General features: G+C 41.4%; 3 protein-coding genes across 3 annotated transcripts; 1 reads left to right on the plus strand and 2 right to left on the minus strand.

Moving 5' to 3' along the window:
• Window positions 1-88: 88 nt before the first annotated feature.
• LOC5508470 (outer membrane lipoprotein Blc) lies at window positions 89-3,007 on the minus strand. The gene is made up of 4 exons (XM_001629006.3): window positions 2,826-3,007; window positions 1,614-1,677; window positions 1,088-1,249; window positions 89-409 (listed from the first exon to the last, which is right to left on the minus strand). Exons 1-4 carry the CDS (start codon window positions 2,931-2,933, stop codon window positions 144-146), a joined length of 600 nt encoding a protein of 199 aa, XP_001629056.1. The 5' UTR covers window positions 2,934-3,007; the 3' UTR covers window positions 89-143.
• A 553-nt stretch (window positions 3,008-3,560) lies between these two features.
• LOC5508471 (apolipoprotein D) lies at window positions 3,561-7,733 on the plus strand. The gene is made up of 4 exons (XM_048720032.1): window positions 3,561-3,775; window positions 5,055-5,118; window positions 5,722-5,883; window positions 7,366-7,733. Exons 1-4 carry the CDS (start codon window positions 3,665-3,667, stop codon window positions 7,629-7,631), a joined length of 603 nt encoding a protein of 200 aa, XP_048575989.1. The 5' UTR covers window positions 3,561-3,664; the 3' UTR covers window positions 7,632-7,733.
• A 2,260-nt stretch (window positions 7,734-9,993) lies between these two features.
• Window positions 9,994-13,453, minus strand: LOC5508472 (mediator of RNA polymerase II transcription subunit 7). The gene is made up of 7 exons (XM_048720033.1): window positions 13,155-13,453; window positions 12,466-12,535; window positions 12,197-12,291; window positions 11,817-11,894; window positions 11,336-11,409; window positions 10,833-10,923; window positions 9,994-10,176 (listed from the first exon to the last, which is right to left on the minus strand). Exons 1-7 carry the CDS (start codon window positions 13,305-13,307, stop codon window positions 10,081-10,083), a joined length of 657 nt encoding a protein of 218 aa, XP_048575990.1. The 5' UTR covers window positions 13,308-13,453; the 3' UTR covers window positions 9,994-10,080.
• Window positions 13,454-13,493: the final 40 nt, after the last annotated feature.

Genomic DNA, 13,493 nt, shown 5'->3' on the forward strand with positions numbered 1-13,493 from the left:
TAAAAGGGGCCCCAAGTTAAAAACAATGTAAGGTTTATTTTGGACAGTTCTTTGGTGATAAAATTTAATCAATTAGAGGACAACGAGCAGAAGTGCCCTGGATTTTAATTCATCAATTGACCCACATGACGTCACTAACAACTCTACTGATCTAGATGACTGCGTAGGGTCTGGTATGGAGAACCTGGTTTAGGTGCGTATTTACAGTCCTCTGATTGGTAGGTTTTCCTTGGTTTGTTCCAGAGGTGTGTGAAGCCATTGTTTTTGAGAAACTCTTGGATCTCTTTGTCATATTTCTCGTAGTTGTTTGGGTCACGTGACAACACGAACAGGGTTGCCTTGAGGCCGTCTGTAACTATGGAGTACTGGTACTGGCCGCCAGAGACTGGACCGAGCTTCAGTATCCAATCTGCAATCAGTGTTAGGCAAATTCGTGAGTGACGTGTGAGATCAATAAAACAGCTTTTCCCGTTACACTATACTAGGAACAAAGCCAATGCTTGTACGCCTAGTATTCTTTGCGGACGCCTCCCAAAGTCTTTTCCTTTTGATTCCGTAATAAGCCTTAAAAAAAAAAAAAAAACGGATTCTGTTGAATTGGAAATTAAATTTCTTTTAAATTTTCCCATCATTTTTGGTTGGCAACACAACAGCATAACAACATAGGCGGTGGCCAGGCGCGCACCCCCCCTCTTAGCGGCCAAAAAGTGGGTCATTTCTTATCAAGTAATCTTTTAATACTCTGCTTTTTCAATATGAAACCTATGACAGCGCCACCCTCGCCTCCCCTCAGCCAATCCTGGGTACGCGCATGTGGTTGGTGGCGTCAGTCGTTTTGGTTCAAACGAGGACAGATGGAACAGAGATCCGCAGGTTAAAATTCTAAAATATAACAATGAAATAATAAAACCGGCGGCAGAGTGTCGGATTTTGCACGGTAACTTGACCGAGTAAACACGGAACACGCGGCCCAAAACAAAGCGCATTTCAACCATGGGGATTCCATGGTTTTAAGATTACATTATAATTACATTATTAGAATTTAACCGGCCACCTCTGTCTAATTTGCTTTATCAGCCTTACTTACAGGACCCCTCCACGGGGACTGTGTCGAAGTGCACTTTGAGCTTGCCCGGTACCTCAGGGTCAGGCTGGTAGGCGTAGCCTGTGATCTGCTTAAGTTCGCCATCAGGTTTCTTGTCTCTATTACTGTTGACCACACCAATCTTTCCATCTTTACGCAGAGTGTCTACGAGTTAAGGCATGTTTCTACGTTGTATTTGTCATACAAACAGAGAGGTGGATCGGGGGGGGGGGGGGGGGGGGGGGAAAGGGGTGCTCCTGAGGTACTTCGGGTGTCCTGTGGTTGTCCTCAGCCACAGGAATCCCGCACAGAACTTTAGAAAAAGGCTTGGAACGGGTAAACCAGGCACCAGTCTTCTTTTGATCAAAGAAGCTCGAGGCGTAAAAATGCATAAAATAAACGCAGCCTAAAGTAGCTACATCTTGTTGGAGGAGCTATACATGAAATGTAACGTTCTATATAATGATACGATCTATAAAATGATGTGTTAGATCCTATATAATAGTCTTCCCCCCTGAGTAGTTCTTACAATCGGCAGTGACGCAAACGGCGTTTCGCTCGAAGGTCTCCTCAACGATGAAGTCACTGTACATCTGATAACAAAATGAACCTGGATCAACATATAGCACGCAGTATCAACATTCGAGCCATAAGTGCCTGTAAACGACGCTCCGGGAGGGCTGGACCTTCGAGAATGGGGCAGCCGCATCCGATCGGAAAAAAATGCAGATAATTTTTTCAAATGGGGAGCGAGCAACAACTAAGTTGGCTAAAATCCGGAAGAACAACAGCTGTATTAATTCGGCTTTTCTGTCTGTGTTATGCCTATTGCACACTAGCACACTAGCCTTCAACAACCGAAGGGGTCCTAGGGAGAAACTGCAAAGCAAACCAGTGTTTTTTTATTCATTCATTCATTCATTCATTCATTTTTTTATTTTGCACTATTTTGAATAAGATAAAGAATATTTGGATACAGGTAGAAAAAAGGGGAAGTTAACTATTTACGGTACTTAAGAAGAAAAAAAAATTTAAGGTGCGCAGTGACCATAGAAGCATAAGCTTTCGAGATGGTCACTGCCACAGTCAGATTTCGAGGGTCTTACAGGATATTATTATAATATTATTATAATATTATTATTATTATTATTATTTTTTTTTTTTTTACAATATATAATATATACATAAACAAAATATAATATTTTAGAGTGAGGAAAAGTAAATCTGGCCAGGGTGGATCAATATTAATTCTGATTATTTAATAAATGCAATTTCAGTTGTTCTATGAAGGAATTGTAAGGTAAGGACTTAATGCAATTTGGTATTTTTTCCCAAAATCTAGAAGACATGGCTGTAAATTTAGTTAATCCATAATTGGTTTTGGAAGCTGGCCTAAAGAGATTGCCTTTGGAAGCATATCTGGTATTATGTGAGTGAACTTGAGTGGCAGGCAGGATTAGATTACATAATGGCTTAGGCATAGTATCAGGAAAGTGTTGGAGCTTATAAACAAGAGATGATATCCTTAGATTATGTATGTTATCAAGATTCAGGATCCTAAGCAGTTGGTAATAATTCGATGGACTTTCCCTTTGGGGAGCAAAGAAAATAGAGCGAATGCATTTATTCTGCTTCGTTTTGATAGGGCGAAGCCGTGTTTGGCTTGCCCAACATATAAGGTACGGCTGATATTTGTTTAGAGAGTTGCTCCAAAACTTGACCTTCAAGAGCTGAATTTTACCTGGTACCATCTTCCTAGATAGCTTGTAACATTGAGCGTGGGCACTGTGTCGATACCTTGGCAAGGACCACATACAAGGAGTGCAAAACTAGCGAAAAGCAGCAACATCTTGTACTTGGCGAACGATCTACTGACTGCAAGCAGATACGAGCAAAGAAGACCAGTGGACTGTGAAAATGCCGTAACGCTTCCCGCGTGACAGTGTAATTCTATCCAACGATGTATAAGAATAACTTAGCATTGTTGACATTGTTGCGTAACAATAGCTGCGTTCACGTTCACATTACAAGTGAAACGTGTCTAGAACAGAAGAATTCACGTGCAACACGTGCGAGAAAATGAAACAGGCACAAGCGATTAAACAGCACATGACCTATCTGTGCTAAGGTATTTATGGAAGGAAGATAGGAAACCAGATATAGATTACATAGGTTGTATGTTTTGAACAGGCTTCGCAAGGGACTGCGCCGCCACATGCATGACCTTCATCCCAAGCTCTATACCAGGGGGGGGGGGGGGACACTAGAAGCACTAGCGAATAATGTTTTGTATTATTTTCGCAAAGACAATGTAGTGACCTTCCAATGACTGCACTGTGTATACAGCACTGCTAAATGAGGTCTCGGGTGTCGCGGTAAAATACGCCAGGATGCGCATGGGCGTGTGAGTTCCCCCTTGGTCGAAGGTCCACCCGTGAGTGTCACCGTTGCTTAAGCAGAGTGTCAAATTACTCACAACTGCGCAAGTCAGAGTGCTCAGTACAGTTCGTCAACAACAAAGATCTAAACGTGCATTTATTACCGATCACGTAAAACCATTCCTGGCGGAGTAGTACCAATATGAGGGCGCTTATCGCTTCTGTTTTGTTGCTGTTTGCAGTACACCCCAGCTATTGTATCGACACCGTGCCTGCTTTGAATATTACCAGCTATGCGGGCCGATGGTATCAGGTAAGGGTCTATAGGGGGCGAGGTGTCGTTCACGTAGAGCAGGATAAAGCCATTTATCGCTTCAAAATACAGCGTCCAGTGCGTGACAGAGCCTTCTTCACTGGCATCGCTGTGCCAAAAAGCAGCTGAAAAGAAACACAGGCGCTCGGAACCCGTGAGATTTTAAGATTCACTCTCGGTTCCTAACGTTAGAGACGCCTGCGGAGGTGGCTATGCGTGACAATGCTTCTGTGCGTTTTGCGTTTTATTTTAACGATTCTCGTTAGTGTGCGATTTTTTTCTCTGTGGCTCCTTACGTGTGGTACGCAAATACAAACCAATGCGCTTCAGGCAAAATCGCGTGAAGAGTTAACGGTGTGACGAACTTTATTCCTATACCTATAATGGACATATGAAAAGACCGGCAGCCTTCGCTTGTGCATGGTTACAAAATTTTGACCTATGGAATCTCCTATGAATACAATTATTGAGTTTATCGGGGGAATATTCAGTAGATTTCTGTTGGGTACGCATTGAGGGGAGGGGCTACTTGTTTTTGATACATCACATTGAAGTCTGAACCTTGATAAGCAATCCCTTATCGTTTGATACTACATGTCCTCTGACGTTACGATGTATGCATAACTTGTCATGAAATTCTGAGCCTTGATAAGCGATTTATGGATTCACATCTCTATAAAATCAAAATCAACTCTCTACCAGGGGCCCAATATAGCAGTTAATTACGAGAACAAAATTGTTACGTGTGCTTTGCGCGTGAACCAAGACCGGAAACTTTCACGCTGAAGAACTGTTACGTAATCTAACACGATACCCATCACCTGATCACAGAATAGAGCTCCGGCAGAAAAGGTTGAAGGGGAGGAGGGGGGGGGGGGGATGGAGGCACAGGTAGCTGTGAGAAGACTTATGCGGAGAGGGGGCTAGTTTATTTGCTATTTTGCACCGTTGCACCGATAAATATATATAATTATAGATCCCCGCTTTCCAACCATAGACCCCGAAAACTCGAACTTGCCGCTGAATCGGAGAATTGTTTGCCCCCCTGTCTATATAAATTCTTTTGACTTTAGTACTTTTATTGCGCACGCGCATATCTATGAATGCTTTATTTAGTCGCAATTCAAAGTAAGCTGGCTTTTACTGTTAAAAGAAGGAGGGGGTAGGGGGCTCCATGGCGCTCGATGCACTAATGTGATACTTCGCCGTTCACTTTGTGAAGCATAGGGCATTTATACTTCTTTCTGAACACCGCTGTTGTCTTGTGGCTTCTTCACAGATGTACGCAGACTTGATCGTTGACGAGACGTATGAACGTAACAGCGTATGCACTACCGCAGATTGTAAGTACAAGCGTGACATTATGGGTTGCTACATTGTACAAGCGTGGTGGTCACGGCAGAGTATTTACTACCGTGATATGATATAACGGTAGATCGTAATAAGGTGACAACATGTCATGGCTGTAAGTACGAGCGTGACATTATATCATGGCAGATTGTAAGGACAAGTTTGAATCTATGAGACACTTGATTGTATGAGCGTGACGCTGTCACGGCAGAGTATTTACTATCGTGACATGATGTAACGGTAGATCGTACTAATAACGTGACAACATGACATGACAGATTGTAAGTACGAGCGTGACACTGTCACGGCAGAGTACTTAATACCGCGACATGAAGTCATGGAACATTGTATGGCCGAGCAAGACATGATGTCATGGCAGATGTAAGTACGACTATAAAAGAATTATATCACTCTAATTGAATTAGGTTAACCCTCAAAGCATTTATCAGTTTCCAAATTTGTGTTATTGAAGGTGTGTTTATGAAGGCTCATACCAGTATTTGCTGATGGGGGAAAGGGAAGGAGGGGGATGTCGGACCTAGCAGCTGTGTCTCTCTCTCGGTCATAGTATAACAGTGTTTATAATTTTCCCCAAGACACGCTGAGGAAGGACGGTAAGATCGGAGTTCATAACAGTGGACGCGTGAAGACACCTGACGGTGAAGTGAAAGCGATCTCGGGATACGCCTACCGCAAGGACCCCAAGATTCCCGGGAAGTTCGTGCTGCACTTTGATAGCGTGCCCGTTGACGGGTCATGTGAGTGTACCAGCTCTTTTCGTGTCTTAGCGAAAGTTCATTTATTATCCCGAGGGGGAGGAGGGAGGGGGGGGGGGGGCTCGAGAAATTTCTGAGGTCTAAAGGGGGGGGGGGGGGGCATCGAAACTGTTTAAGTGGGGGTCACTGATTTTTTTTTGGGTGTTGTCTCTACTATAAAATTTAACGTGTCAAATCAGACTTCTTGGTTATAACTTGTCTCGGTTTGGGGGCAGTTATTTGGCACGCACAATCTAGGAGTCAATGATACGTATTAAGACACGTTTTGTCGATGCAATGTAAACCTGTATACACCCTATCTTTTTATGGTTTCCGCTATATAATATTATAAAGTGCTTGTAATAGGTTGATTTAGATCCACGACGCCGGCAAGAGGACGCCGCCTCGCGCACGTTCGATTGCGCGCGCACGCTAATTTTTGCCGGCGTCCCGTCCTGAAGAGGACGTGAAAAAGCATGAAATGCAGTCCTGAACAGGACGCGACGCCGGCAAGAAAAGCGTGTGCGCGCAATCGAACGTGCGCGAGGCGGCGTCTTCTTGCCGGCGTCGTGGATCTAAATCACCCTAATAGTCAATATCTAAAATATAAACAAAATGTTTGAATGCTATAAGGGCTCATTCTCTTTCATCAAAATCCTCGCTAATATCTGATTCGCTGTCTTCCTTGCTCTCTTTCTTTTCTCGTGCTTTTATGAAAATCCTCACGCCCCCCCCCCACCCCCTCGAGATAATAGAGAGCTTAGGCAAGTCAACACGAACGGCACCAAAAACGGTGCGCGCGCTCACGAATTGCTGAAAAACGGCGTTGACGTCCGTGACAGGAAATCTCGAACGGCATTTTCCCAATTTTTGCGTTCTACGCGCGCGGTCACGGACGTCAACGCCGTTTTTCAGCCTTTCGTGAGCGCACGCGCCGTTTTTTATGCCGTTCGTGTTGACTTGCTTAAGCTCTCTAATAAATGAACTTTTCCTTACGGGTGGTAGGGTGAGGGTATACTCAGCCAACAAAATAACTTGGGGGTGCTCGAGTACAATTCGCAGCAAAACTAGTCATGCACGCCTGGGACTTTAGCGCTGTCTAGCGTGACGTGTGTCCATAGCGGCAGAAAAGAGTAACAGGGGGCGATGTGCCCGGAAAAAGAACCGTCCATTGCACAGTAAAGTACCAGGAGTCATCGAATTGTTTTTGGAAAGCACTGGTGATTATGCATGCCAGCGCACATCCGCTTTAGTATTATCGTTGCAGAATTCGAAAATTAAGTAGCAAGCATCATATATTCTTTGATGAATACTTCTTGAGCAATGATTGGGGATGATATACAATTCTTCATATATAAATGATTTACTTTCAATCAAATATAATTTTCTGTAGATGGTTATTTTTATTATTATTATTTATTATTTTTTATTTTTTTTTTGCAAATGTACAGTCTATGTTGCTTAAAATCATTTGTTCCACCTCAGATTGGGTGGTGAAACTCGGTCCAGTCTCTGACGGTCAGTACCAGTACTCTATCGTGACGGACAGCACGACTCTACAACTCTTCATCTTGTCACGTGACCCCAGCACGTACAGCAAGTATAATGACGAAGTCATGGCGTTCTGCAAAGAGAACGGCTTCACGCACTTTTGGAACAAGCCCAGGAAAACCTACCAATCCGAGGACTGCAAATACCCGCCTAAACCAGACACTTTGCCCCAGTACCTTCGCGGACGTTTAATAGAGTAAATAGTAATACAAGAGAATAAAGTTTGTTGATGTTACCTTAAATAGTTAAATATCGTTTTCGTTTTAGCTGCTGTCTTGCAATAGACAATGAGCTCTTTCCTATCTAGTTTGTCTTTTATTTATTTTCTCCAGTTTGTTTTTTTTTGCTTATCATTTGCGCGCACTGCCTATTGTTTTCTCACAATCCCAATTTGTGACGTAAGCGTTATTATTATTTGAGCTCATTACCATTGTTTGCTCACAATGCCAATTTGTGGCGTACTTTTTATTATCATTTGCGCACATTGTCTATTGTTTTATCAGAATCTCAATTTTTGACGTACGTTTTATTATCATTTTCGCGCTCTGCCATTGTTTGCTCACAATCCCAATTTGTGACGTACGTTTTATTATCATTTGCGCGCATTGCCTATTGTTTTCTCACAATCTCATTGTGACGTACGTTTTATTATCATTTGCGCACATTGCCTATTGTTTTCTCAAAATCCCAATTTGTGACGTACGTTTTATTATCATTTGCGCGCATTGCCTATTGTTTTCTCACAATCTCATTGTGACGTACGTTTTATTGTTATTTGCGCGTATTGCCTATTGTTTTCTCACAATCTCATTGTGACGTACGTTTTATTATCATTTGCGCACATTGCCTATTGTTTTCTCACAATCCCAATTTGTGACGTACGTTTGATTATCATTTGCGCGCATTGCCTATTGTTTTCTCACAATCTCATTGTGACGTACGTTTTATGATCATTTGCGCACATTGCCTATTGTTTTCTCAAAATCCCAATTTGTGACGTACGTTTTATTATCATTTGCGCGCATTGCCTATTGTTTTCTCACAATCTCATTGTGACGTACGTTTTATTGTTATTTGCGCGTATTGCCTATTGTTTTCTCACAATCTCATTGTGACGTACGTTTTATTATCATTTGCGCACATTGCCTATTGTTTTCTCAAAATCCCAATTTGTGACGTACGTTTTATTATCATTTGCGCGCATTGCCTATTGTTTTCTCACAATCTCATTGTGATGTACGTTTTATTATCATTTGCGCACATTGCCTATTGTTTTCTCAAAATCCCAATTTGTGACGTACGTTTTATTATCATTTGCGCGCATTGCCTATTGTTTTCTCACAATCTCATTGTGACGTACGTTTTATTGTTATTTGCGCGTATTGCCTATTGTTTTCTCACAATCTCATTGTGACGTACGTTTTATTATCATTTGCGCACATTGCCTATTGTTTTCTCAAAATCCCAATTTGTGACGTACGTTTTATTATCATTTGCGCGCATTGCCTATTGTTTTCTCACAATCTCATTGTGACGTACGTTTTCTTGTTATTTGCGCGTATTGCCTATTGTTTTCTCACAATCTCATTGTGACGTACGTTTTATTATCATTTGCGCACATTGCCTATTGTTTTCTCAAAATCCCAATTTGTGACGTACGTTTTATTATCATTTGCGCGCATTGCCTATTGTTTTCTCACAATCTCATTGTGACGTACGTTTTATTATCATTTGCGCACATTGCCTATTGTTTTCTCAAAATCCCAATTTGTGACGTACGTTTTATTATCATTTGCGCGCATTGCCTATTGTTTTCTCACAATCTCATTGTGACGTACGTTTTATTGTTATTTGCGCGTATTGCCTATTGTTTTCTCACAATCTCATTGTGACGTACGTTTTATTATCATTTGCGCACATTGCCTATTGTTTTCTCACAATCCCAATTTGTGACGTACGTTTGATTATCATTTGCGCGCATTGCCTATTGTTTTCTTACAATCTCATTGTGACGTACGTTTTATGATCATTTGCGCACATTGCCTATTGTTTTCTCAAAATCCCAATTTGTGACGTACGTTTTATTATTTGCGCGTATTGCCTATTGTTTTCTCACAATCTCATTGTGACGTACGTTTTATTATCATTTGCGCGCATTGCTCGTTGTTTTCTCACAATCCCAATTTTTGACGTACGTTTTATTATCATTTGCGCGCATTGCTCGTTGTTTTCCCACAATCCCAATTTTTGACATACGTGCATTGCGTGCATTGGCCATTCTTTTTCTCACAATTGCCATTGAAGACGCGTGTTTGGTTATTCTATTGTTAATTGTTTTCTCACAATCGCAATTTGTGGCGTCCGTTTTTTAATCATTTGCGCGCTTCCCCATTGTTTAATCACAATTAATATTGATGACGCGTGTCTGGTTATCATTTGCTCGCATTGCTCTTTTTTTTTCAATCTTTTTCTTTTTCACTGTCTTTTCTTCCCCTCCCAAAGGGCTCAGGTTAAGGGATTTAAACTTGAAAATTGTTTTCATATCAAAGAATATAGGGGGTATTATAAATGCATGATATACCTTTATTTTAAAAATTCTAAATTTTGTATTATGTACAATATCTAACAAGCGAGATTTTAGTTTAAAGATCACGTGACATTTTCAACAGCAGCATTGATAAGGTGCTCCTGCCATGAAAAGGCTTCTGTGTCTGTGTCACTTCCTGCCTGACTTGAACCATCGCTCTAAAAACAGAAGTATTACCATAAAATAGCACAAGTGTGTGGGTATTGGAGTTGACAGGGGGGAGTAGCGACAATTGGATGAGGGGAGGTAGGATGGGGGAGGCATAAATAGAAGCTTGCACCAACTCCCTGTTGCACTAAACGTAGATGAACACCAATCTTACCACAATTTAATCTGACTCTCACTATGGCTAATGGAAGTAGTGATGATTGAAGGGAAATAGGGAGGGGGCAAAATCAAAGGAAAACTTACATAGTCTGGCTTAAAAAAGACAGAATGATTTGAATACCATCTCTATATAGTGTATAGGGAAGTGGCTTATGGTAGTAGGTGAGATCCAAAAAGGTAAGCAAACACCATAGAAAAAAAAAAAGATTAGTATGGTGTTCAACCCCCACCCCTCCTCACAACAAGTGGAGTATTTCAAATTCAAATCCCCCCCCCCCTCAACAAGAAGATAAGCATTTATTCCTGGAGGTTATTCATTCCAAACCCCCTCGAGCCCTTTTTGCTATAAACCTAAATTCTAAGAATAGTAAACTGTGCTTTAATGCTTCCCACCACAACGTATAAGGTATAGTATGTAAATGATGCAGCTTGTGTGATATTTGGTTATACTTTTCAGGTTTATTGCAGATCTTATTAGTTTTCTCACCTTGAGCTGGGGTAAACTATCATTTTGAGAATCTGTGGAATGCACTGATGTGATTGTTCCCTGTAAAAGTGCCATCACTCTGTTGATATGCCTGAAAACAAGTGACATCTCTATTATTCTATGCCTCTAGTTGATATGCATAATCTTCTTCAGGTTGTTGCAAAAGTCAATTTTCAATTTATTCTAATTTTCAATTTATTCAAGTGCATTTGCTTATTGTTACAAAGTTTTACCTTCATGCTAAAAGAATGCTTTTTCAGCTCCCTTGCGATCTTGAATTATAGTATATACCCTTTAATGGAGAGTCTACACTCCATCCTAAAGGAATGTCTTGACTGTACAGTATCATGTAATCCTTATAAAATTTTGAAATTTCTATACATTTGATTTGAACATTTTATTAAACCCTTTATAGTATACAATACTTTGCTGTTATTTTTTTTTCTTGTAACCCTTTGCAAGACTTAAAAGTGTTACCTATGTACAGTATACACATCACTCACTTTTGGAGCTTATCTGCTGTGTCCAATCTTTGCTTCTTTTGTCTTTCCATCATTACACGCAATGTTTCTCTGGCCTTAAAAAAATGTAAATAAGCAGATGGGAAGGGTGGGTATGTTGTAGATGGGTGGATGATAATTGTTAGATGGTAGGGGTGGGTCTGGTGTAGATGGGTAGATGATAATTGTTGGATGGGAAGGGTGGGTATGGTGTAGATGTGTGGGGTGATAATTGTTGGATGGGAGGGGTGAGTATGGTGTAGATGGGTGGATGATAATTGTTGGAAGGGAGGGGTGGGTATGGTGTAGATGGGTAGATGATAATTGTTGGATGGGAAGGGTGGGTATGGTGTAGATAGGCGGATGATATTTGTTGGATGGGAGGGGTGGGTATGGCGTAGATTAGTGGATGATAATTGTTGGATGGGATGGGTTTTGTTCTGTATGGTTTAGATGGGGGGGGGGGGGGGTGGGAGTTATATACCTGATGTGGCCTCAGTTCATTGATTAGATGATGCATATTTATAAAGAGTACTCGAATATCCTCCAGCTTTGCATCTCTCTATAACAAAACAAAACTATCATCCATACTGAAATACTGATCAATATTATCTGATAGCATGATGTGTGAAGAGAAGGAAGGTTAAAAAAGGAAATCTATTAAAAAAAGCATGTGAGCAGATGGTAATTAATGCTATTCTTTAGCTCGGCGCCAAGGTCAATTCTCTGGAACTGTGTATCAGTTATATTTTATGCCTCTTTGTGCTCCCCTGGCCTGGTGGTGTTCCTTTATTTTCCTTCCCTCTCACCCTAATGCCCTTGTAGAAAGTTGAGCTTGATGTAGTGTGATCATATCCCTTATACCTTGGCAGAGGAGGAGGTCTGGATAAGAGTATCCAGTAACTCCAGGAAGTTCATGAGGATTGAATGGTTCAGCTTCTTCAATTCTGATATACGATCTGACAAGAATGTTAACAAGTAATTATTTGTTGATTTTCTGTGATCCCAGAGAAGACACACACCCACTAATAACCCCTAATAGCCTCTAATAGCCCCCCAGCCATCAGAAATAGCCAACATATAGTGCTTGTAAACAGGAAAAAGGATTGTGTATTATACAGACTATTACAAACCTAGTCTTCTTTGTGGATACAGCCTTGTGATTCCTTGTACTTCTAGCGGCCGAATGATGGATTCATCACTCTGAAGCAAAATATAAAAAAAAAAAAAGATAGATAGGTTTATTATAAAAACATGACAGCCCAATGGTTAGCCTCCCTCGCAGGTGTTTTTAGGAGCGACGCCTGTTTAATGTACTAGTCAATTGAAACCCCCACCCCCATGGTCCCCGGAAGGGTGGGGGGTTAGACTTTGACCCTGTAAAAAAACGAGAAAAGCCCCCACCCCCTCGGGACAAAACAGCAGTTAAATGCCCCTACTCCTCCCCACGATGGGGATAAGTCTTAGAGTAAAAAACTGTCAGTTCCCCCACCCCCTCGGGACAGATTCTCGTTCAAAAGTGCTCTAAACCCCCACCTTAACCCCACAATTCCCCGGGACCATGGGGGTGGGGGTTTCAAATGACTAGTGCATAAAAACGCCTGTGAGGGAGCCTACGGTTGAAGTAAAATGACTAAGATAAAATGAAATGGAGCAATCCATTAGTCCTATTTCTTTGCATGTTTAACCTCTAGGCTTAGAAGCCCTTAAGGTGGCTTCTAAGCCTAGCGTACATTCTCGTCTTTATTCTTTTTCTACAATCATTCAGTCAGTCAATTTGCTAAACCACGTTCGTCGATCGTTACAGAAAATAGGAAAATACCTCAAATGACGCCCCAAAGACGGAGTAACTGCCCTCTATCGGTGGTGGCGGTTCTGGGGCATTTCCTTGAGCGATATTTTCGTCTGTGTAGAGCTTTGAGTATTGTATTGGTGGCAAAGGGAAAGGCGAAACTCCTTCATTTGCAGCCGCCATCTTGGAAATAAAGCGGTACGCTAAGGCCTATGGGTAACACAGGAAACCCCGAAAATTTTATAGAAAAAAATTATCTACAATTGTGTTTGGCAGATTTCGTTTTTCGATGCTGAAAAGTGTTCGGAGGCATAAAAATACAGTCTCAAGGACTAGCGACTGCATGTGTTCGTAGGCAATATGGGATGG

The sequence above is a fragment of the Nematostella vectensis genome, chromosome 12, assembly GCF_932526225.1.
Source record: "Nematostella vectensis chromosome 12, jaNemVect1.1, whole genome shotgun sequence".
NCBI lineage: Eukaryota > Metazoa > Cnidaria > Anthozoa > Actiniaria > Edwardsiidae > Nematostella > Nematostella vectensis.